At 35.3% G+C, this 25,045-nt stretch overlaps 1 protein-coding gene across 2 annotated transcripts in view; it reads right to left on the bottom strand.

Annotated features, from left to right (window-relative positions):
* Nucleotides 1-25,045, bottom strand: part of Acvr2a (activin A receptor type 2A) — a 79,325-nt gene that overhangs the window by 15,303 nt on the left and 38,977 nt on the right. Inside the window, exons 2-5 of one of the 2 annotated variants that reach the window (XM_028880093.2) lie at nt 17,901-18,108; nt 15,260-15,369; nt 14,916-15,070; nt 3,237-3,260 (exon numbers count right to left, since the gene is read on the bottom strand). In XM_028880093.2, the coding sequence (XP_028735926.1) occupies nt 3,237-3,260; nt 14,916-15,070; nt 15,260-15,369; nt 17,901-18,108 (497 nt within the window). The remainder of the gene's footprint in view (nt 1-3,236; nt 3,261-14,915; nt 15,071-15,259; nt 15,370-17,900; nt 18,109-25,045) is intronic. The other variant, XM_028880166.2, reaches the window with a different exon arrangement.

Below are 25,045 nucleotides of genomic sequence, written 5' to 3'. Positions count from 1 at the left end.
CCACCCAGCTCACATTCTCTTAAAAGATATGGATTTGAAAAGTACCAAAACAGCAAAGTAGAACCGTTTCTCAAAGAATTCTCAAAATCTACTACTTTCTCTTGTAGCTGTTTAATACTAATTTTTTCTTCATTAATTCTGTAATGCTCAGTCACTTTAAGCAAGTATATAAAATACAAAAAGCACTTACAAGAAATGTTTCTATAGACAAACTTTTTGTTTGTTCATTCTTATTTTTCAAGATACTAATAGTTCATTCCTTTAACTACTTCCCAAAACTGAATAGAAATAAAAATCATGTCTTGAGGATAACTGAAGAGAAAAATAAAACAAAGTACAAATAAAAATCTAGGAATGTGGTAGTCATAGCTGGAAACATGGAATGGTGAATAAAAGACAAGAGTGATACTATGATGCATTTTTAAAATAAGGCCTGTATAATACATTAAAATGGGCAATTGCAAAAAGAAAATCCCTAGACCAAAAGAATGGTAACTTTTGCTGAAAGTGTTCTATCAGTTTACCAACTCAACTAAAGCAAGATGTAAGAAGACTCTGGAAGCCAACAGATAAAGCAACAGAAATGTTCCAAGGGCCAAAAGTTCTGTGAAAAGGTACTAAAATGTTTGTGGCAAGAACAACCTCCTGTTGGTACTTCAGATACTTGAAAATGGCATTTTAACCTAGATCACTGCATCTCACCCTAACTTTCTTCTCCCTTTTTACATCTTCATAATGTTCATGACTGTTAATGCTCCCTGTAGGCATCCTTCATCCACTAGTCTGTTTCTGAGTCTCAAAAATTTCTATCAAGCATTAGAATGACCCAGCAAAGAAACAGTGCAAAGTATTACATGGAAAAAGAACACAACCTCTAGGCAAACCTTATTTAAAGGCTTGAAAAGCTCCTATTTTAAAAAATAAGTCAGGCCGGGAGGTGGTGGCGCACGCCTTTAATCCCAGCACTCGGGAGGCAGAGCCAGGAGGATCTCTGTGAGTTCGAGGCCAGCCTGGGCTACCAAGTGAGTTCCAGGAAAGGCGCAAAGCTACACAGAGAAACCCTGTCTCGAAAAACCAAAAAAAAAAAAAAAAAAAAAAAAGTCAGAAGACTTCCTGTGACTGATTCTGAAGTCATGTCTGTTTTCAAATGACTACAAACATTGCTGTCCCATCTAAAAATATGAAGAATTAATAAAACCAAAGTGCTTCTGTTTAGCAGAGTGATGGACCAAAAAGGCTGTTGACAAATCCTACAGGAAGGCCAGGCTCACAGTGATTCGCAGAAAGGGGCACCTTTGTCTTTTCTGGAAAGTTGCTGTGAGAATCATATCCTCCCTTCCTATTCTTGAACTGACTGTCTTCTGCCTGTAATAAGAGTCTACTGACAGGACCAGGCTGACTGAGGCAACTAGAGAAGGAAAAGGTGAATACTACTCTTCCAGAGGCAAAGAAAACTATCCAGTCGGCAAGGTCCAAGAATACGTGTACAAGTTTATAGAGAAATAACTAAATAGAAAAGACAAGGATGAGTTTTTCAAAGCAGCAATACTAAAATCTTTAGGTAATCACTGAAAAAAGAGAAAAGAAGAGGGCAACTCAACTCTAACATTCTGATCTGACACCCTTCTACACACTGACCAACAGTGTCTCTAGAGATAACTTGCACAGAGCTGTTCTGTGTTCAAAGGGGCGCCAACCATAGACATGAGTCCAGTCAATGGCACAGAATTGAGATGATTTCTTCAACATCTCAAATTAATAATATAACAGTGGCTCAAAGTATGTAAAATGATTTCTAGATGCAAAGATAAACTTCAAAGTTCCTATAGGCTTACAAGGCTTTCCTTAGTAAATTTATTAACGTACTTTTATTTCATAGAGATATCTTGAATCAACATTTAATATTACAATTTTACCATTAATTGCTACAAAACATACAACTGACAAAATTTCCTAACAGTATAAAAAATTAAATTAAAAAAACAAGCACTGGCCAATTTTCAAAAGGGAAGAAAATGATCTCTAAAGGTTCATTCTCATCAACATCAAAACCTTTTGAGATGTAGTCTTAAGTATACTTTAAGATTCACAAATATTTAAAGATTGGGCTAAAAAGCAACTTCATAATAAAATAACTACACAATACATAATACCATTGATACAACTTTTTCCTTTCTTAAGAAGTTACTAGGAAGAAGTTTTAAATGCACCTCTGAAATTTAAGTTTTACTTATTGTATAAAATATTAGAAATGATTCTCTGTTTATTAGCATCATTATAGCAATTTATTCAGAAAAACTCAGTATTTGTTTCTAGAAATAAGGACTTGTATCATTAAACATATGAACCCCTGAGGGGACAAATGGGAACTTAACACATCACAAATGATGGCATCCAGAAAACATGGCTTTGCCTTGCTGTACAGAAACACTTGGGGGGGGGCAGCAACTCTCAGGACTACAGAATTTCTGAGACCCTCCCCTTGAGCTCTCGGTGCTCTTTCAACAACCATTTAATGCATACAACTAAGATGAGGCCCAGCAGAAGTGGCTCTGATTATGTATTCCTTCTTAAGACATCAAAAAGTATGTGGAAATTGCAGTTACTGGGAAAGCCCCACTGCCCAGACAACCTCCCCAGTGACTAACTGTACCCAATGCTGGGACACTAGTCAAGAGGAGCAGCAAAGCCATCAGTGATCAAGTTTGCTTATTTCTCAATTAAGTATACATTGTAATCCAAACAGCCTCAACCTTCCAGGCAGCAACAGACTTATCAAAGGTGCTATTTCTGCGGCTAATTCATTTGCTAGAGATACCATTGGAAAATGCAGATTTTAAGCTAAGAGATAATGAGCTAGACCAGAAAGACACCTCTTATTTAAATGGGTGAAGGCTGACGTTTAAATATATGAACTACTATAAAAAATTATAAATACTGGGTTTCTAGGGCTAATGGCCTCATTAGGTTTTATCTTGTTCAGGTGAAATAGTTCTTTCTACATTCTATCTTAGATAAATATAAATACTGTTAATGATCCATCAAAATCAAATGCTTTTATTATGTCAAATGAATCACATTTGGATACGAAAGGGGGGGGCTTTTATAACAAAAATGTAGATAAACTATAAAGGATACAAAGTAAAGCAACAATAACAACAAAACTCTAAGGACAAATGTTTTGTGTGCATCCACAAAAGCTTTCACAACCATAAGCAAACATCAATGCATCTTACCTCTATCATTATATGAAAGGCGTGCTTGTGAAGAAAAAACACAGGCAAAAGAAATTACGATTCATATTCAGAATGAAATGAAAAATGACACATCAGTTACAAAGGTGAAAGAAGGAATGAATTAGCTTTTTTAAAGTAGACAGTGATTCAATGGACTATATTTTTAAGATAAAGATTAAGAACACTTTCCTTATAGCCAGAGGAAAGTAGTATAAAAAACGTAAAGGAAAAAGCCTTGGATATCACCTATCAGGGTGGTAATAAATAAATTTTGATGTAAAATAACTCCAAATTACCTGATCCAATGGGCTTCAAGCCAGCAAGTAAAATAAATTTTAGACACTACTTAGTACTTGAAAAGGTTTTAAAGTCTAAATGCAAGAGTAGGCAATTGAACTGGGGAAGACAGGAGCTGGAATTGGTTCTGACCAGCAGAGGGCAGTATTGCCTTTAACAAAATCACCAAGCAGCCTGAAGAAACCCAATTCTCTCAGAAATCTAATAGTTTTCATGGGTGTGTGCATACATGTATAGGGACATGTGCATGGAGGTTAGGGGACAACCTCGGGAGTCATTCCAAAGGTGTCATTTCCCACTGTCTGGAACTCCCTAGGCTGGCCAGCAAGCCCAAGAAACCCACCTGCCTCAATTTCTCCAGTGCTGGGATTACAAGCATCACACCCACCCCGCCTGCCTTCCTCCTCCCCTTTTCCTTTTCCTCTTTCTTTCTTTCATGTGGGCTCTAAGGATCAAACTTATGTGCTCATGCTTGTAAAGAAGCCCTTTGTGAGTGGTAATGTCTCTCAGCTCTAGTTTTTTTTTTTTTACAGCTTTTATAAGAACCTCCGAAATTTCCTTCCAGTGAGTGAACTCACCTTTCTGGAAGGCAGTAGGACCTTATAGTAAAACACAAAATAATGCTTTTGGTGGCTATGTGTGTGCTCAGAAAAGACAAACTGGGAAGAAAACACATAAGGAAGAAAGATGGCCAGAATTAAACAAAACCTGGTGACAAACTAGGCCTGTTATAAAACTCCCTGCCCAGCTGTAGCAACAAGAATAAATCAAAATAGATCCTACCAGAACAGGATTTAGATGACTTAGTTCATACTTCGAATTAAGCATTTGTTAGCAGTTCAAAATACTATTTCAGTATTATAGTAACTTTAAACCTAGGAAGTATGTAACAACTGAGTAAGTAGTAGTACCCTGGAAATGAGTACCCAGACACAGTTCTTACAACCTGAGAACAGTCAGATAGTACTAGAGAACAAGTCAACCCTAAAAAGATAACTGCTTTAATGTTAAGTTCAATGAAATACATGTTAGCTACTGCTAGGGAGCTTGAAAACTCCCAACAGATGACCACATTCCCCAGATTCGACTATTTCTACAGAGAACAGTGCCACTGGCAAAAAGAAATGACAATCCAGTTATCTATACCAGTTGTTTGCTGGATTTTCATCCTGTGATAATCATCCAGGACTATTCACGAGTCATCAAAAAGCTAGCTTAATCCTACCACACCATTAGAGAACCTCAGCATTCCTGAATACAATACCTCTCTCCCAGGGAATGCAAAGACACAAGAGATCTTGTTTAAACTCAAGAACTTGCAGAGATAAAGACATCAGCACAAGTAAATGGTACTTTTAATCTTAGAAAGTATTAGGCCTACTCAGTAAACTTTTTAATGAACGTTAGAATAAGCTATAAAATACACAAATAAAAAAATGAAGGCTAAAAACAAGCTTTAATGTAATAAGAATGGGAAAGACAAAAACCAAAAAATTAAATAAATAAGTTAATTAATTAACTAAAATACATAAACAGACTTTAAGTATATCTTTTTAGATATACTTCTCCATAAATGAACATTAGAATGGACAAAAGATACAAGGTAAACAAGAGGCACCAACAACAAGCTTCTTAAAAAAAAAAAAACTGTTGCAGTATATGCAGTCAAACAAGCAAAAGAGATCACTAAACATATAAACAGAAAAAACTCACCAAACAAAACGGCCTGGATTCACAAAATGGAAAGGTGGCTTTGAGTACTCTGCACTGTAAGTGTAAGTAACTAAAAATCAAATCAACTCCTTAATGCCAAGTAAGAAGAGTTCCAGATTAGAAACAGACCTACTGCTTATCAAGAAGGAATGAACTTACTACCAAACATCAGAAAAGAACATAGGACTTTACCCACTCATTCATTTATTCACTCAAAAAAGTTTACTGACCGCACTGTTTGTGTCAAGTACTATCTACTCAGGCTCTCATGAACTTTACAGCAGATGGACTAATTGATGATTTGCACTAACAAAGGCATAATTAAAAACTAAAATCAGTAGAAAGGAAGTCACTAGCTTGAGCATCTGTAAGATAGCTGACTTACACTGCCCAGTTTTTCCCTTAGGAGAGCACCCTGAAAAAAAAATGTCGCAGTAGAGGGGACTGATGGGAGTGAAAAGCATTGTTAGGACACATCCTAGATTTTAGGTTATACAGCCACATGGACAAGTGCTGCGTTTATTGAAACATAGGTTTGGAAAAGACAATCATGATCCCTGAATGGGAAGTGCTAAGAGACATCCAAGTGGAGCTATTTGGTAAGCAGTTAGCTATGCAAATCTAAAATTCAAAGATATCATTCCAGAAATAGAAACTTTTATATACTATTCATAAATACACATACAACATGTACTACAATTTTCTTTACTGTTTAATACATACACACACACACACACACACACACACACACACACACAGACAATCTTAAGTGTATCTACTTAGGCAGATAAGTAGTTTCCATATATATTTATTTTTGCACACCACACAACAACCTTTTCTTACAACCATCAAATGTCTATATTATGTGAAAACTGACAAATTCTGAATGTGTCTCCTCTTAGTCAGTTAATTATCATATATTCTTAGAAATGCCACAATTCTTCATTTTTTAGACTATCAACAAGCTAGAAAAGGGCAGGCATATATTAACAGATGAATAAATCAGATACTGTCAAATGCTCAGCCCTGGCTCTATTAATTAGATCCCAAGATTCCTTATAGTTTCTCTCATCGAACTTTTCCTGAAAGCAAACAGAAAGCAATGTAGATAATAAAGACTCTGAACAGACTCCCCAAGCCTTTAGCAGCACAGGGCAGCCAGCACCAGGGTAGGCAGTTTCCTAAGAGATGTAGGCAAAGCCCGTTCCCCTCTTAGCTGCTGTGCAAAAGCATAAGGCTTGTGACTAGCTATAAAGAAAACTTTCTTTTATTTAACATTTATAACCTTTAACTTAAGATGAAAGAAAGAAAACGGATGTGAGAAAATATTTAACTACTAAGCTGCCTAGACATAAATAAAACTATATTCATATGAAATAGTGAACTCTAATTATTTTCCCTAATTTAGCTTTCTATGGACTCCATGTAATTATTGAAATAAGCCATTCAATTCAGTCAGTGGACAATAATCCCTGAATAAAAGCCCAGGCATTGCCAATCAGGACAAGATTGTAAGTCAGGTTGTTTCACCTGAGTGCTCCGATTTTTTCATCAGTATAATGAACTTGGTGTAGCATATATTTCAGAGTATTATATCAGTAATAGTTTCAATGAAAATTATTCCTTTTGAGTCAAAGCTGTGACAGAGAGGACAATGACAGCAGACAGTTACTGAGCATTTTAACACTGGCCAACACCTCAAATACAGTTCTCTCAGCACTACAGAATGTCAATCATCTTTCTTCCACTGGCCATTCCTTTCATAATTTCTTCACCTTCATTTCCAAGTGGCAAAGTTAAATAAACAGCCTGTTTCCATCTTACCTTCATGTAACTGTGAGCCCCAAGAGGGCAAGCAGGGACCATCCTGCACCTGTACTAGGTAGCATGCATAGTGCAGGGCTCACAGCAGGTACGTAAGCACCAAAAGAGAGGTTCACCAAAAACAGAAAGACAGCCCACAGTATTTATTTTATTAACAAATGAACTTTTCTACTTCTACTATTTTGAATTAATGGAAAGGGGTTTTAGAGCAATGATGTAGCTAGGAATAAAGGAAGACATCTAGGATAAAGTCCGGGAAATGAGATTGATGCAGAAAAAGTTTGCCTCCTCCTGGCTACTACCTACTCTCCAGAAAAAGGGTAAGCATGTACTCTGATCTACACTCATGAGTCCACCTCCAGGTTGGTCAAAGGAAACTGCACCCCAGATGCTAAGAATGGAATGATGATCACCTGCAGGTAGGGGTGTGTGTGTGTGTGTGTGTGTGTGTGTGTGTGTGTGTGTGTGTGTGTGTGTGTGTTGTGTCAAAGCACTCAAAGAACTGGCTTTCACAAGTAAGTGTAGTGTGCAGTTCTACTCTAAGGAGGTTAAGCTCCATGGTTTTTGTCTTCCTCTCACCTCTTTGCTTTTGGATACAGAATTATTAGACAATCTCCACCTGACTATATTTAGGCATTGTATACAGAAATTGTAAATAATAAGCATTGTAAATAGAAAAACCTTTGTGTGTTTGGTGAGAGTAATTTTTCAAGCTATATACCTATCAATAATTTCTAAAAATTTGCTTAGAAGTATATTTTAAATGAAGTTACAATTTTAGTTGCTGTACAAAAACAATTATATACTCCAGTGGGACACAAAAGGAAAAACATCTAGAACAACCCTGAACCATTCTTAAGAATAGATATACAAAGATATACAAGTATAAAATGGCGTTATAGCATATTTTAAGCATGTTAAAATATGGTTGAAATACTTATAAAATGTAGATTTCTCCTATCAGAAATCTCATACAAACTTTTCTAAACTGATAAAATATCACACCATATACCCTAAATGTACACAATTTGTACCAACACATTAAATTGTAGTATTTCCTGAGCATACAGTAACACTCTACTAAGTTACACTTAAAAATACATCACTTAATGGATTGAAATAAATGGCAATCAAGCTGGAGAGCTATTTTTCTATACTGTTGACCTGAAAGAAGCTACTTGTAGAAGAATACTTTATAGTCTATAAAAGAAAAATAGTATTTGATAGTTTAATGGAGAGAAAATGCAACAGCCAAACAGATGAAGCTAGAGAAAGTATCCAAGGATGCATACCAATCTTAAAATTATTTACAGCAAGTGATAAATGCGAATGATTTTTCCTCTTTTGATAGAACGCTTTGTAAATAAATTGTGTCCATACAGCAAACATAGTCTTATTTCAAGCAGAAGAGAGAAAAAAAAAAAAAAACTAATTAATCAATCAACCCAGTTGTTGTATAACAGCTTCCTCTGAGATTGAAGCTGCAGGGAAACTCCTTAAACAGGAAGGTAAACAACTGGGAACAGTTTCAGGAAGTCCCTAAAACTGACTGGATTCACTAGGCCCCTCTCTGCCAGAGTAAGCAATAAAAGCTGAGAATCCCTCAAAGAACTAACAAGCCAAGCTGTAACAAAGACTCAGAAGTGCCAAAGCTGCCAAGAAAACACAGGCCACACCAGCTGCCTAGAGGAAGCAGGAATCCGTGGAGCTGCCTGGAAGAGGTTTAGAAATGAGCCTCTTGGAAGGACACTCTCCAACTGCCTGCAAGTTTGCAGTGCACTCCAGGTTCCCAGCTTTCGTGAGGTGTCACCCATACTGGGGTGGGCTTTGGTGGGCAGCTGTCGTTGAGTCATTTTTGCTCCTTTTAGGTAACACGTCACCCATACAGTAAGCAACCCCAATAAAATTCATGGTTCACCATATTATTGTAAGTAACCCCAATAAAACTCATGGTTCATCAAGCTGGACTTTGGTGGTGTCTGGTACTTTGGTCTGCCACAGTCTTCCTGTCTGGGGTGAGTAGACATGTGTGTTGCATCTCCCCAGGAAAGGTTTTGTCATACAGCACTAATTCAAACTGGATCAGACCTAAAAACCTCCTTCCTGTGGTCCAGCTTCCATGGTACCATAAAAATCCTATGCAAGTCAACAACGGAGGAAAGCAGTTAATAATCCCACCCAGCTGTGATACCTATAAACCACAACAATGACCAGCATAATGAAATATCCATAAAGATGTAATAAGTGGCACTCACATGTCAGGGGTAACCAACAGCTATCTGATTGGACTTACGGCCCCCTCATAGGAAGGAAATAATGCTTGAAAATATAGCCAGATTCCCAAGGCTAATGAGGCCATGAGCCTTAGAAAAGAAACTACTACCACTATTTTGCTAGATCAGCATAATTCCTTACTATATTCTAAATCGTACCCTTATACACATAGATCAATCTAGCTACCAACTGTCATCAAAGAAGCCTCATCTTTATAGCAAATGAAGACCATCACAAAAACCACAACTGGACACAATGCAGAATCAACAGACTGTGGGAGCCCAGCCCTAATATATACATCTACATCACAGCTCCTGTATCTATGGCTCAGGGAATAGTACAGAAGATGGGGTGGAAAAATTCTAAGAGCCAGAGAACCAGGAAATGGCTATATAAACAGGACCAATAGTAGTATCACCAAGAAAGGGAAATCTCACAGGATTCCACCCCTAGATAAAGAACCACAGGCAATGAATAGGTGCAGAAAGAGAAAAATTTGCCTTTCCCAGGGATAAATCCCCTACCTGGTTATCTACTGCGAAGGGATAAGCCCTGAAACCTAACACAAACAACAAAATTAGACTTAGCAGATTGTATCTTTACATTTATGCATACAGGTATGTAACAAAAATAGTTAAAGGAAGCTATTAATGTGAGAGTAAGGTGGGGAGATATGGAAGGAGCTGGAGGAAGGGAAATTGGTGGGGGACTGCAGCAAGGAGGGGAAAGGGAAAAGTAATGATGTCAAATTATAAGTAAATTTATATTTTGACTAAAAGTGTATTTTAAAAAGTATGCTTCTATAAATATTAAACTCATTTTGCAAGTATAATTTAATATTAGCATGCTAAACATTATCAATAAAACTTAGTAAGTTTGCCCTACATCTTCACTTGAGAAAGAAAGGAGCACACTTTCCTAAACTGACTGGAATATGGTATCCCATAATTTGGTTTCTCACTACATTTCAATGGATGTATATATAGGCTCATGATCAAGAGGAAAACCCTGCAAAGCATCTTCACAGATGACTTGCTTTCTCAGTGGGTAGTAATTTGGCACAGCATGAAATGACAACCTATTATTACTTTAATATTAAGGTCAATGGGATTACTTTGCATGCTCAACTTGGAGATCCCCAACATGTGAAAGCCCTTACTCCACCTCAAACCAACAACTAGACAAAATGTCATGGCATGTGGACTAAAGAAGCTAATGTCCCCTTAAGAACAATGGTACAATACTAAAGTGCTATTTATATAGCCTTTTAAAATGAGCAAAAAGCTAACTTCATAGATCATTTAAGTTAAGTTATTTCTGGGCTCTAATATTCATTTGATCAAGTGGTGGGTTTTATCAGCATGAACATAGATCTTAAATAGGAAACCTAAGCTTACATCCAGTTTTACTGAAACCACACTAACTCTTTACCACAATAAGGCTTAATAAGAGTCCATCAAGTCTCTCATATTCATGACTCACTATCACCAGAAAAACCAGTTTGCATTCAATTTACTCAGTGTGTGAGCTTCCTATGTGTGGAAAGAGTTTAGCATAAACAATAGAAACGTGACCTACATAATACAAAATGAGAGGCTCTTCTTGAGTCTGATCATGTCACTGTCTTATAAAAGCTAGGAATACTTCAACTTATTGTACATCCTCCAAAAATACAGCCTCCAGATTTTTCTCAAGGCAAAGCCCTAAAAGTATCTGACTGTTTATTAAAGGAATTCCCTGGAATAATGTTATCATCTCAATGTGACTCTAAACAAAACAAACTCAACTTAGTATTCAGTGCTTAGAAGCTATCATTCCTCACAAACACTAGAAACACAGTTGTTAGATACTTTGTAAGTCTTCAAGAGGCTTACAACCTAGTGGAATAATGAACTATGATACAGTATGTATACAGAATACTATGAGCTTTTCTCTCCTGGGATTACCTGTTGAATCACAGAGGAGAGAAAGTAAATTGAATGCCATTTATCAGTCATCTCATGTAGCACATAAATACAATTCTAGATGCATATGCTGGATGGTTTGGTTATACTACGGAGACTCCTAAGATGTTATAGAGTGGACCACATGTCATGGAGTACAAAGCAGTAAGAGCCCTTGAGTTTTCTAATCGCTGAAGCAACAGAATCCAACATATAAAATATTGTTCTAGCAATAGCAGAGGCAAAAGGAGAACATGAAAGCAAGAACAGCTGTAAGATTATAGAGACAACAGCCTCGGGGCAGTAACATTCTGAATACAATCCCATCAGGATAAAAAGGTGATGAATGGGCCTGGGAAATGGCAGGGCTAAAAACAGTAGTTTCTCCAATATGTTCATCCCAAATGACTGTGATAGCAGTGATACCACGAAACAACATGAGAAACACTGCAGCTATGAATTATAAAGAAACATCAGCAGCTTCAATTCTTAGGCAAACAGACATCTGCCTTTTTTTGTATCCTTGATCATGCAACATTATTTTGCATGATTAAGAATACAAAAAGTTAGATGTTTTTTGTTCATTATAAAGAACCATAATTAAAAAGAACCAGATTTTAAAGTATGTCCTAATATTATTTAAAGTAATACTAATAAAGATGAAAAATATTCTAAATAAATGGTGTCTTTACCATGATGACTCCCATTACTTAACTGACAGAACCAGCTTATTGATCTTGACAAGGCCAATTCCTTACAAGATACCAGTTTATTCATAAACCAGCCATTAGCTAAAGATTTGAAACTTTCTCTAAGTAGTAAAACATATTATGTCATTTCCCTAGAGCACTTAAACAAGGTACAAAGAATATGTTCCAGATACCCTTAGCAGCACTGTAAGATCTTTTCCTAGCAGGTCTTTTAGCTGGGAAGGTGGGCACCTAGCTGGTAAAATGCAGGTATGTCCTCAAGACTTTCTATGTACAGTATATCTCATCTACCCACTCATTTCTACTTCAAAACATCTTAAACAATGAGTGCACACTGGCAGCATCAAACCACTAGCCAGGAATTTCTGTCTAGGATCCAATCACATGTTCAAAAATGTCTTCTACATTTTCACCTTTCAAAGGAAAGCACATGAGTACGAGTTTTCTGTCCAGCTGTGGTATATGTCCTTTCGTCGTCTTAAGAGACTAACAGGAGATGGGGGAGTGCTCACCTGAGTAGGTACACAAACTACTAAACATCTAAAGCGGAAAGGGAAATCGACAATAATATGATAAAGAGATGTCACAGATATTTCTGAGTTACCTAAATTCTATTCAGAAGTAGCTGCTTTCTGAAAAGAGGAGCAAAACAGAAAAGCAAAAGGAGCAAAGCTTGAAGAACATCTTGGTTTAAATTCCAGCTCTGACACTTGTGAGTTTTTATACGTCACAGTTTATCTATAATCTAATACTACATACTAAGTCCTGTGAGATAAAATTAATTAAGTCAGTGCTTATTAAATACACTTTATCAACAGCCCCATTCTACACGTTCAGGAGTATGGTCCAGGAATGTAAATGCTTTAAGAAATCCCAAAAATTATCCTTACATACCAGTATCACAATTTAGGAGTCATTGAAAAAGCCATATATATGTGTGTGTATACACATACACACACACACACACACACACACACACACACAAACATACACACACACACACACACACACGTAATTATTCATAACAGTACCCTAGAACAAACATTTCAATGTTCAGCAAATACTTGATGTAATTACCTCCAATTATTTTTAAATTTAAAAAGAGCCTTTTGAAATTGGATTACAAAATTTGCATAAACCTCTCACCAAAAGGAGACTTGAAGCATACAGCTATACCTTTTCATCAAAAGTCTGAGATGACCAGAGTTAAGACTCCACATAAAAGACAATGCCATTTTGCACACAATTTAAAATCCAAGGAAAGTTTAAAGTTAGTTCTGTGTTGTATTTTTTTGTAAAAACTTGTCTATGCCAAGTTACTCAACCACAAAACTGATTCCTTATTTTTCAGCCTTCCTAAACACGTACAAGAGTATCAACGGCAACAAACATCTAAAACCCAGAGGGGATACTTATTACCAGATCTGGGGTAATAATTCACTATTAATGAATAGTAACAGTGTCTTTCTTCTTAAAAAAAAAAAAAAAAGTTAAACCCTTCAATTAATTTGCACTTCCTATAAAAGTCATCTAATATATGGGCTAACATAATACACATACACACACACACGAACACATGTACACAAGCACACTTAAAAACATCTTAAACCACACTCTCATAACAGCATTGGATATACTTCAATGTTCTATCTCTAACATTATATTACTGTTCAAAACTTCCTTTAACAAAAATTCCATAAATTATATATAAATTTCCCTTACATGTGTTTTTTAGGCTGTTTCTATCACATTTATGAACCTAAGGTAATTTCAGAGAATTATTAGAGCACTGAGTACTTTCTCTTCTAAATTTAGATACTAAAAATTTTTTTAATTAAATTTTAAAATTTAAATTAAGTTTTTTAAATTTTAAAGTCACACTGACAGAAATATTGAAAAGTTATTTATCACTGTGTTTATTTTTCCACATATATCTTTCATTATAAAAATCAATGAGCTGATTCAACAGATGTTGGGTGTGTTATCTAAATAATGCTTGGACATTTAAATACCAGATTTTACTATTTTCTTTAATCAAGTTTTACCATTTAGTATACTAATATTAAAAAAAGAGTTCAACCAAGAGACCCAAAAGGCCCAAGGTATTCTAAAGAGTTAAAATAAAAAAAATTAGAATTTAGAGATGGCTCAAGGATGTATAAGCAAGAGTTACCAGCTTCCCTGAGCATGTAGAATATTAGCTACTTTCACGAGAAGTCCTATGTAGCACTAGACCAGCGACAGCACCATACATAATAGACAATAGAAAAAATTCAGGGAGTTTAATCTGATTACCTAGTGCACCTGTGTTCAGAAATATTATTGAAGTGAGTGAAAATCCAAGACATTTTTTAAAGTTTTTAGTGTTCAATACACATTTGCCATGCTGGAAACAATCAACATACCTAAATTATCAGTGACACGTGATAAACAATGTCTCTCTGCAACTTCTACCTAAACCATCTTTCCAGCTATATATCCCTAAGCCTTTACAAAGCCTCCCTTTCCCATACATTCTTGGCTAACCTTCTGAATCAATTCTAACTCAGAGGGTGTTTGCACAAAGGGTCTGTAAAAAGACATCACCTATGAATAGAGACCAGTATGGAAAAGACCAAGGAGGTTCTGAGACCACTTCCTCATCATTAATTATGCCAAGATGCAAACAGAGGACAACATCCTTAAAGCACTGGAAGAACAGTGGACTCCACAGAGGAGACTAGGGATTTCAAGACCCTCCTCTTCCTCAACCTTTGACAAGTTTATGACATACAAAATTACTATAGTTCCCATGACAATAAACACTCCAAAATGAACTCCGAAGGAAATAACTGGCTAACCTGTTACTAAGTTATACCTCAGTTAATACTTCTTTAAAATATAAAATGTACAACAGAAAATACAGGACAATAACTTACTTGAGTAGGAACAAGTACTGGAGGATAGGCCATCTTGTGATGTCTATACACCCAAAATGCACAAATGACAATCCCTGCAATTAACATAAGTGGTACCAAGGAGTACAGCAAGATGTTGTAATAGGGTGGCTTCGGTGTGACAGGATTTGAAGTGGCTGTGGAAGAGGGAAGAGGAATGGTTCAGATTTGGTCTACAATCCTATCATAAGCAGTTAGCATAGAGTCAGATTTGGGGGTGGGGGATAAAATAGAAGAAAGTAGTAGTAAATTACTCCAGCAACACAAATATATTTTCTTTTCAATGTGCCAGCAGAACAAGCATGTACTTTTCAATATACACTTACGCTGTGTGACTTCCATCTCCGGAAAATAAGAGAACTTTTCATTACACATATTGCCCTCACAGCAACAAAAGTACACTTCAGGGCTGTCTTTTTTTTCTATACAATCAGTCCTATTAAAAAAAAATAATAATAATTAACACCAATATCATTATATTGACCCTACAACAGATGTGTTTCTTCAGAGACAGGAGTCATTACATACAAATTGGAGGTGTTTATGAGTATTCAATGATCCACTCTTAAAAGTAAAACTGTTCTAGACCTCAGCAGAGAAAAAAAAAGTAAACAAACATCTGAGTATATTATGATCACACTGACTTCCTGAGACTACTGCTTTAATGTGGTTTGTAATGAGCAATCTAAGGTAACTATCTCCTTTGTTTTCTTAATTATTAGAGAAGCTTGAAGAAGAACATAAAGCCAGTGAGGCAATTTAGTCTAGGAGTTGCATTTGCTCATGGGAAATGCAACTTCCCCATTTTGTGAATATTAAAAACTAAAAACTAGATATAAAGCTAAATAAATACACACATACACTAAGTAATGTGAGCTTGTATCTCATGAACAGAACATATTTCAGCATCAGAGAATCAAACTAGCTTTGGAAGTGCCATTTTTCTCATAGTAGTAGATTTACAATTCCTGAACAGATATCAAGGTTGTGATCTTAAAAACAAAAATGGAGAGAATATGAACAACAAACACTGTAGGACTTCATAACTCAAACTGATCAGACTCAGGCTGACTAAATTAAAATACAAAGCAGCAGCCTTCCACACACGAACTAAGTCACTGGAAAGACATGGAGTTAGCCTTGAGAAACAAGCTCCATTCAACTACTGAGAAACAGCTATAGCCATTGGTCCTTTGAAATTCAACTTTAAATATTGCTGCTAAACATCACTGAACCTAAAGATGCAGCACACAACCGCACTGAAGCTTTGGGCAGCATTCACCAACAATATGGCTGAGACAACTCCAGATAAAAGTTAAAGAGCTGGTGGTTTTACCAGCATCAAACTCTAAATAGAATCTATTAATGTCTACTTAGAAGAAATTAAAAGGTAAGTGAAAGCTGTTTTCATAATTTATAAGTAATGTGTAATTTAAAAATTAATATTTAGTCATGCCTCTAAAAATTGAAAAGAAATACACTTAGCCTAATTCAAGAAAATTTCCTTTCTCTGTTCTTAACTGTCCTTTTTGTTTTTTCAATCAACTTCAGAGCATAAAAACAGTATTCATAAGTTTCTGTATTATCATTTGATCCTCAGAATCAAAACTGGTGTACTAATCATTCATAACAAGCACTTAACACTGGGTGATGCACTCTGTGAGGCTCCAATGAATGGTTCACTAAGCATTTCAGCACTGCCTGGTTCTCACGTAAGTAAAATGCTAGGTTTACAGGTTAGAAGTACAATAGTTTTCACTACACACACATGTGTATATGCATATGTACCCATGTACACACAAATACACAACTTCCTGGTATGAAATAATAAAAGATCAGTTAAAGATAAGCCTACATTTTTCTCTAATGTCTTCCCATCCCTTTTTATAATAGCAAATTATCACTTGGTTTTGCACTTCTATTAGTAGAAACAATAATAGTCAGCAAAATGCAGGTAAAGAATGAAAGTATGTGTATATATATACATATACATACACACACACATACATATATATATAAATAATTCTTGGAAAACTTAGACTTAGAAGCATAACCCAAATATCAAATATATATCTAAATGATAATACTTCGATATCTCATTAAGTGGAGCTAATTTAATTTTCATAATTTAGTCAATGAATGCCTAGGGTCACATATGGCTAAGTAATCATCAATTCCAGGTGATTGAGGCTCTTGGGAACAGATATAGTGGTCAGCAGATACAGCACAACTTTTTGGGTCCAAGATAGCTAGTTACCTAGGGCTCTGCAGGCCTCTACCACTCTACACTGACCACCCCTATTGGAAAAGCTGTGGCTCAGGCAGAAAAACGGTCATCAGTCCAATATCAATGTCCCGTCTTATAGAAAGATCTGAAGTACTCAATTACATTTATCTTATTTTCAGTATAAAACAATTTAAACAAGATCTATTAAAGACAATATAGCTTTGTATGAGTTTTTAGTTCTGATACAGTTCTGAATGTTAAGTTAAATGTCTCCTGGGTTAAAAAAAAAACAAAGATCTACCTACTTTGCGAGACAAAAAGGGGTGAGGGAGAGAAGATCAATTTCTTCCAGAGATATAAAGAATGGGAATTAAATACTGCAATCAAGCATTATTCTTCTTTGAGGATAGACTTTTCAACACATATACCTTCTTTTAAAGTAATTTTTAAATTTGGCTTTAGGCTTATAATGCTAATATGAGGGTGAAAAATTATTCATATAAGGGTTCTCATTACCTGTAGATTATTCAAGATATATCAAGCATAAAACATAAACAAGGCATGTTTATTAATCTGAAAGAAAGTTCTTGCCATTGGTTCATGTGGTCTTCATAATTTCATCTTTAAAACAGCAAGAAACACTTAAGTGAAAATGCATGCACTGATCTTTATGTTTTCAAGGCAGGACAGGCAGAAGGAAAGTCACTGAACCCCATCATAAAATGTAAGGACATCCTTACCTGTCATAGCAGTTGATGTCATCCAGCCAACAACCTTGTTTCACTATTTCGATGGAACCAGAGATATTCTTCCAGGTAGCAAAACAATGTCGCCGTTTATCTTTGTCACCGTAACAAGGCTCCACACCAGTTTGATTGGTTCTGTCTCTTTCCCAATTAGCATTAAAGAAAAGACACTCCTGAGTTTCTGATCGACCAAGTATAGCACCTGTAAAATAACAGAACAACTTAATGTAGCCATACAACTCTTAACACCTATGCTCTGAAGGCAGCCACTTCATGCACTCTTGCAGTGTCAATAGTTTCTTGTCCCCCAGTGTCGTAACTCTGCATTTATGTGGCTAGGTTAATCCCTATACTTTACATATAAAAATAACCACAATAATCTGCACTAGCCATGCATATCACAAGATTTCTCTTGACAATGTCAGCTTCATTTAAGGACAAAAAGAACAGCAAAAATTGTTAATTTTATTAATTTCAACCTTTCCAACAGACCCTTTTTAAATATTTTGTGTGACAAAATACAATCTAAGCAAACATAATTCTCCTGTATAGGGAAGCTGTAGTTTCCTCAACTCTGTAGACTAAACAAAGCAGGGCCATGGAGACTTTGGAATCTGGCAGACAAGCTCTCAAAAGTGAGTCTGTTAACTCAAGTAAAGCAATTCACATTAATATGCGTCACCACTGGTACAAGCAGTTGGTAAAAACAGGCATTGTGGAAGACCTGTACCTACTAGCATTCAGATAACAATGCCATAGTGAGGTCAGTGGTAATATTAACAAATGTGGCCTTTGAATTCTAAATAATGAAGTGAGTCAACATCCAGAAGACCCACATAATGCAGAGAATCAACAGTTTCTGAAAGAATTAATGTGATGTTACAAAAGCACTCCTGTAAAAACCCATTCGGAGTGAGACAGATCACCAAAATAAGAGACTACTTCTTGAATTGTGGTATTATATCAAAGAAAAATACAAAAACATCTAAATAAATTATTACAATAGTATTCCTCTTTTCTAACTACATAACTGTGTATGGCTAGATCAAAATAATACAACAAAGTAACATACAACAGCAGCTGAATAAAGAAAAAAAGAATCCCACTGCTTTCTACTAAAACAATCATGAAAGTGACAAAAAATGTCACATTTCTTTTTGCTTTAGAAAACATTTTTCATAAAGATTTCTTCTTTTATTTACAAAGAATGAACATGAGCTATTTTTAAACAAATTGCAATTTTAAAATGCCCTCATTTCTAACATAGAAATCATACAATCTACATTTAAAAACAAAAAATACTCTGGGGTATTTGTGTTATGGACAGGAAATATCAGCCCCAAAGGCTCATATGTTGAAGTTTTGGTCCCCAACCAGTGGCATTATTGAGAGGTGACTAGATATTGAGGTTTCTGACCTAATCAATGAGTTAATCCCATGATGAAGCCCTATAGTATGGTATTTTTAGAAGCTCCCCAGGGGTCTAGTTGCAGGAAGTAGGTCACTTGCAGCACAATATTCCTTCTCCCAGTTCTCGCTCTGCTTCCTGTCTACCCTGAGGTGAGTGGCCTGACTGCACATGTTCCCAGTTACCATGTTCACATCTGTACTCAGGTCCATAGCAATGAAACCAACCAACAAATGACTGAGACAATGAAACTGGGATCCAACATTTATATCTTTTAAGTCATTCATGGTTGGTATGTTGTCCTAGCAACAATAAACTAATGTAAGTTTCTTAATTTTAAGAGCCTAAGTCTTGAGAACAGCTGTTCTACAATGTACTAAGAAAAATGTACTTATGAATTTGTAGTATCGATGTGCAGAAATGCTGTCATAAAACGACTTACTGTAAACTATACTGATGTCATCTATATTCTAAAGGTCTGCTACTACTACTTATCTGTACACATTAGCAGCCATTGTTTAAGTTATTTCTTTTCTGAAACTTCATCAAAACATGAGCAAACCAAGTTTCTCTTGTACCAAAAATCCTAAAAGCATGTACTGCCCATACTCTTATCTTAAAACAGGGATGGCAAACTTTTTTGTAAAGGTCCAGACAGTGTGTATTTTAGGCTTTGCAGGCCATATGGTCTGTTGCAACTACTCTGCTTGTGAAGTACACAAGTATCCATACACAGTAAATGAATGAATATAGTGTGTGTTTCAATAAAATTTTATTTATACAAATTAAAAATTAAACTTTTTGTAATTTTTGCATCTCACAAAATATTATCTTTGATATTTTCTCCAAACACTTAAATGTAGAAATTCATTCTCGGATGCATCTGGCTGACAGGTTGTGTGTGATCAGCAACTCCCTCTTAAAGCATTGCCATTACTAATTCCAGCAGGCTGGCTCATCTGCCTTTGATTTGCTAGAGATACATGTTCTGTGTCCATTTAACTCATGCTAAAAATGATGGACCGATAGATATATAGATGGATGGATGGATGGATGGATGGATGGATGGATGGATGGATGGATGGATGGAGCACTGCACAGGAATATCTTAAATGTAATATGACCAAAACAAACAAACATTGCTGGTATTCTAAGTACCAAATGGGATGCACCTTTGATTTCCAGTCAATGAATAGTTGTTCCTGAAGTGTTCTACTGAGAGAGTCTCAAGATTTTTCTGAAGAGAATTTTGTCACACAAAAGGGATAACAAGGGAGGGGAAATATTTGTTCCTCCTAGTGTAGACAAAACACAAACTAATGCTCACTTTAATCACTGTAAAAGTACTTCTGAGATTTATCTTTGAAAGTTAAATACATTTTCTGGGTAATTTTCTAGATCTAGAGTATCACTTATTTTTTTAATAGGTACAGAAAATTGCTTATGAGGAAACCTGTGACAATCTTCCTCACTCCTCCTAAAGCTGGTTTGTAATTAGCCCCTGTCTCATACATCCCATAACTAAACAATAAATAAAATAACATACTTATGAAAATATACTAAATGTATCTAACTTGTTCTTACACTTTAATGTTCATATTGTGACTTCAAAATGCGGTTCTAAAAAAGATGCTATTGTTCAGATAGTCTATTCAGTCTAAAGCTTTCTTAAATGTTAAACCTCTGTGCCTAAGTTTATTCTACTAAAATAATTTCAAATAGTTAAGACTGCCATTTAAAAAAAAAAAAGCAGGCATAAAATTAAGGCACATTCTTGAATCCTGTGTCATGCATTCTTGTAACTCAGTGTCATTTTCTATGTCCTGGAAAAGAGGTAGCTTAACAGTGTATTTAGGGGATCTATACATAAACACACATATATGCATCCATACACATACTATATATTTATGCTTCCATCCACGTATGTGCTTTTCTTTTTATCCTGCAAAAACTCAGGGAAGACCTAATGATCCTCCCTAGTTAACAACCCCTATTTTAAGGACTCTGACCTGAACCTACAAGCTCTTCTGTGACCTTGAACAGGTAAACAAATTCTTTGCTACCTCTTTCTACATGCATAAAATGAAGCAGGCTCAATGACCAAATTTTTCTCCAGATCCAAAATTTAGTCTAATTAGAGTAAATCAGGAACTCTAGTTACAATCAAGTATCTGAGTAAATTATGTAATATTTCTGTATAGAGTACCTGTATTGATGACTAGTGCTAAATGCTTCATTTTCTTACAGCTAAGGAAAAAAAATAATAAAACAAGCTATACACAGGACCTAACTACTTACTGGGCCATAAAACACCCAAGACAATGAAATCAAGAGTTCTTTTCCATGAGAAAAAAAATTTCAACTAAAAGACTGCATATGAATAGGATTTGAGGGTTTTTATACCAAATATTAAAATAATATACCAATACTAATTTTATACAAAATCTCTTCCAGATACAAAAAGATCCAGTGCTTCTTCATTCATTTCAAAGTCAAAATTAATTTTAATCAATTAATTAATTTCAATACAATTTTGAAATTGCATTATACTGATATAAAGTAACAGCACACAAGGAAAAACAGACCAGTATTTTTCACTAACTTGGGTATAAAAATTAACAAAATTTGGATAAATTTAATCTAATAACATATTTTTTAAAAAAGAAAAAGAGAACTAAGACACCACAAACAGGTTTACTTCAGCTATGCAAGGTGAATTCAGTGTTCAAACTTACTCAGTGCAGCCTATCAAATCAAGAAAATAAAAGTGAAAAATAGTATGACCCCATAAACCAACATAGAATAAGCATCAGACAAAATTCAACACCCATTTATAACAAAAACAAACTGCATACCAGGAAAAGAAAAGAGCTTCCTAAACATCATAAAGAGGATCTACCAAAAAGTCCCCCAGGGACATCATAGTTAATGGCCATACACAATGAGGAAGACTTCAAGCTAGGATCATAGACAAAGCCACATCACCCACATCACCCACACTCCTCTTATCCATTTATTTAAGACAGACTGAATGTTCTGATTACTGCTACAAAGCAAGGGACAGAAATTATGGGTATAATGCTGAGAAAAGAAAAATAAAACTGTATTTGCAGATGACATTATTACTTTTCTAAAAATTTCCAAAGAATCTAAATAAAAGAAAACCTGCTAGAATTAAAAAGTGACAAGATAACAACAAAATCAGTTCCTCTTCTCTATAGTAACAATGAGCAAAATGAAACTGAAGTATAAAAAATTCAAAACCAGATACACTTTATCTAAAGGAAATAGTTAGAAATTAACATAATCTAACAAAACACAAATGTGGTGAAATTGTAAAATGCTAATGGAATAAAAGATCCAAACACTTGCAGAAGCATCCAATTTTCATGTATGGAAAGTTCAGAATAACGAAGATGACAGTTCTCCCTAAATTCATGTACAGCTTTATTTAAATTCAATCAAAATCTCGATAAACCTATTTGTAGACATAAACAAGGTTATTAGAAAATAGTTTTTAAGGAATAAAGCTGGAGAAGTCACCCCTACTTTTCCAATGTTATGGTTTACGACATGTCCACAAAACATCAGGACAGTGTGACAGATAGTACAAGGAGATTCCTGACATGTGTGATACAGACAAAAAGCCAGAAATGGATCCACACCAATCAGACCACTTTTAGTAAATGAAGAAAGCAATGAAATGAGGAAAGGTAGCTTTTACAATAATAATTGCTGAAGGGGTTATACTCTATTTAAGCAACTATACTTTTGAATCCCTTCTTTCGCTATTGTTATTCCAGCAGTTCCTAAAAGGCCAGCTCTTTCAGGAATCTTTGCAGTCTCAATCTCATATCTGTATCTATTTTCAAATTTTCTTCTGGTACACATAGCAAAACCCTAAAAGTGTGACCATCAGTACTCCTGCCTTCTCTCAAAAGTGCTCACTGATCCAATGTAAAGTAATTTATATCTACTGGTTTATTTTTATAATTTTAACAACCTCTACTATAAAAACTTTCAAATAAAAACATCACACACTGATTTACTTTATTGTTATGATTCATGTGTTCTTGCAGCTCTGACGAACAAACCTAAGACCTAACACATGAAACTGAGCTGTTTTCCTAGCCATATTTACTGATTCTAGTCAGTCTGTGTGTGCATGTGGGCATGTGGGCATGCATGCATGTGTGCATGTATCCTTTTCCCATTTTAGAATGTCACTTAATGTTAGATTTTAAATCTATGAAGTAATGCATGTAAATTAACATGACTTACCCATTCTATAATGTATACATTATTTCAAAACATGCTGTACATGCTAAATTTACACAACTTTTTCCAAAGAAAAATAAAATTTATAAAAAAGGCATGAACAATCATTTTAATGACTAGGAAAGCTAGCCTGTTAAAAATGGGCTGAAATGGCGTATGTTCTTTAGATAGGCAATAAATAAATGGTGATGACTGATGGCCCTATCTTCTATCAAACGGACAGGTTTTTTGCTGGCAAACATTTATTTTTATTCATGACTGAAAACTCCTTTCTAGCATTAATACATGAAAGTCAACAACTGGCAAATTAATGCACAAAGATATGTAGATGCCTACATAATATCTAGATATTACTTAATATGAAATCGAGTAATTATTTAACTGTTTCATGTTTCTTTAATTTTATTTTCAATAGTTTCTATTTGGTAAGCTTTTGGCTTTTGTGAAGTATTAGTTACAATGTGTTAATCTCAATATGAAAAAAAAGATATTTAAAAACCATTTAAGAGTTGTGTGGCCAATAGTTTTGAGCAAAAATAATACAAATGTACTTTTTAATAATATGCTTGGTATAAGACTACCATCTTACCTACCCTCCAACATACATAGTACTTATTGAATGATAAAAAGCAAAATATAATGCAACAACTAAAGAAAATCTATCAAATACTAAAGGTTGGAAATAAAATATCATCTGTGATTACAAATTGCATGTTTTTTCTCTAAATTAAAAGAACATTTTTAGAGCACTGTGACCAACCTCATCCTCTCACAATTCTCCTATGTATGAAACAACTTTAAGAAAAAAAAAAAGTGTTTGGCAACTTAAAGATCTGAGGTTCATTCCTAGACAAATAATACTTCCTGAAGCTATGAACAAGTCCTTGAGAATACCGAATAAACACATATGCCAGAGTTGGATATCTATGCTACTGAGCTACATGCCTACCGTACTCACTGACAGCGACTGATTTTAATCAGTTATATATGGCACTGTGGGTTAGAATTTAAGTCTGTGTAGGAATATACATATAAATTAATGTGTCTTAGCCATTTCACAATGTGCACATACTTCAAGACATGTTGTGTCTCCCATGGGCAACTTAATCTACCAGAAAAAGTCAATGATGTTTACAATATAATAACGTCAGAAGCACTTCTTAGTTCCCTTTCACTGTTCCTGCCACTCTAGGGACAGACTAGAAGTCCAGAGAATTAGCTAAGGAAAACAGATCAAAGACACTGAAGACTTTTCATTCAAACCATCTTATTGTACAAATTAAAAAATCAAATAGCATCAAAATATTCTGCACAACACTACACAAAGGAATGATTTTAAGATGTTCAACATATTAGAAAACCAAAGCCGAGCGGTGGTGGCGCACGCCTTTAATCCCAGCACTCGGGAGGCAGAGCCAGGAGGATCTCTGTGAGTTCGAGGCCAGCCTGGGCT

This window comes from Peromyscus leucopus, chromosome 4, assembly GCF_004664715.2.
Source record: "Peromyscus leucopus breed LL Stock chromosome 4, UCI_PerLeu_2.1, whole genome shotgun sequence".
NCBI lineage: Eukaryota > Metazoa > Chordata > Mammalia > Rodentia > Cricetidae > Peromyscus > Peromyscus leucopus.
Note: the sequence above shows the minus strand (reverse complement) of the source record. Positions and strands in the feature narration are given on the sequence as shown.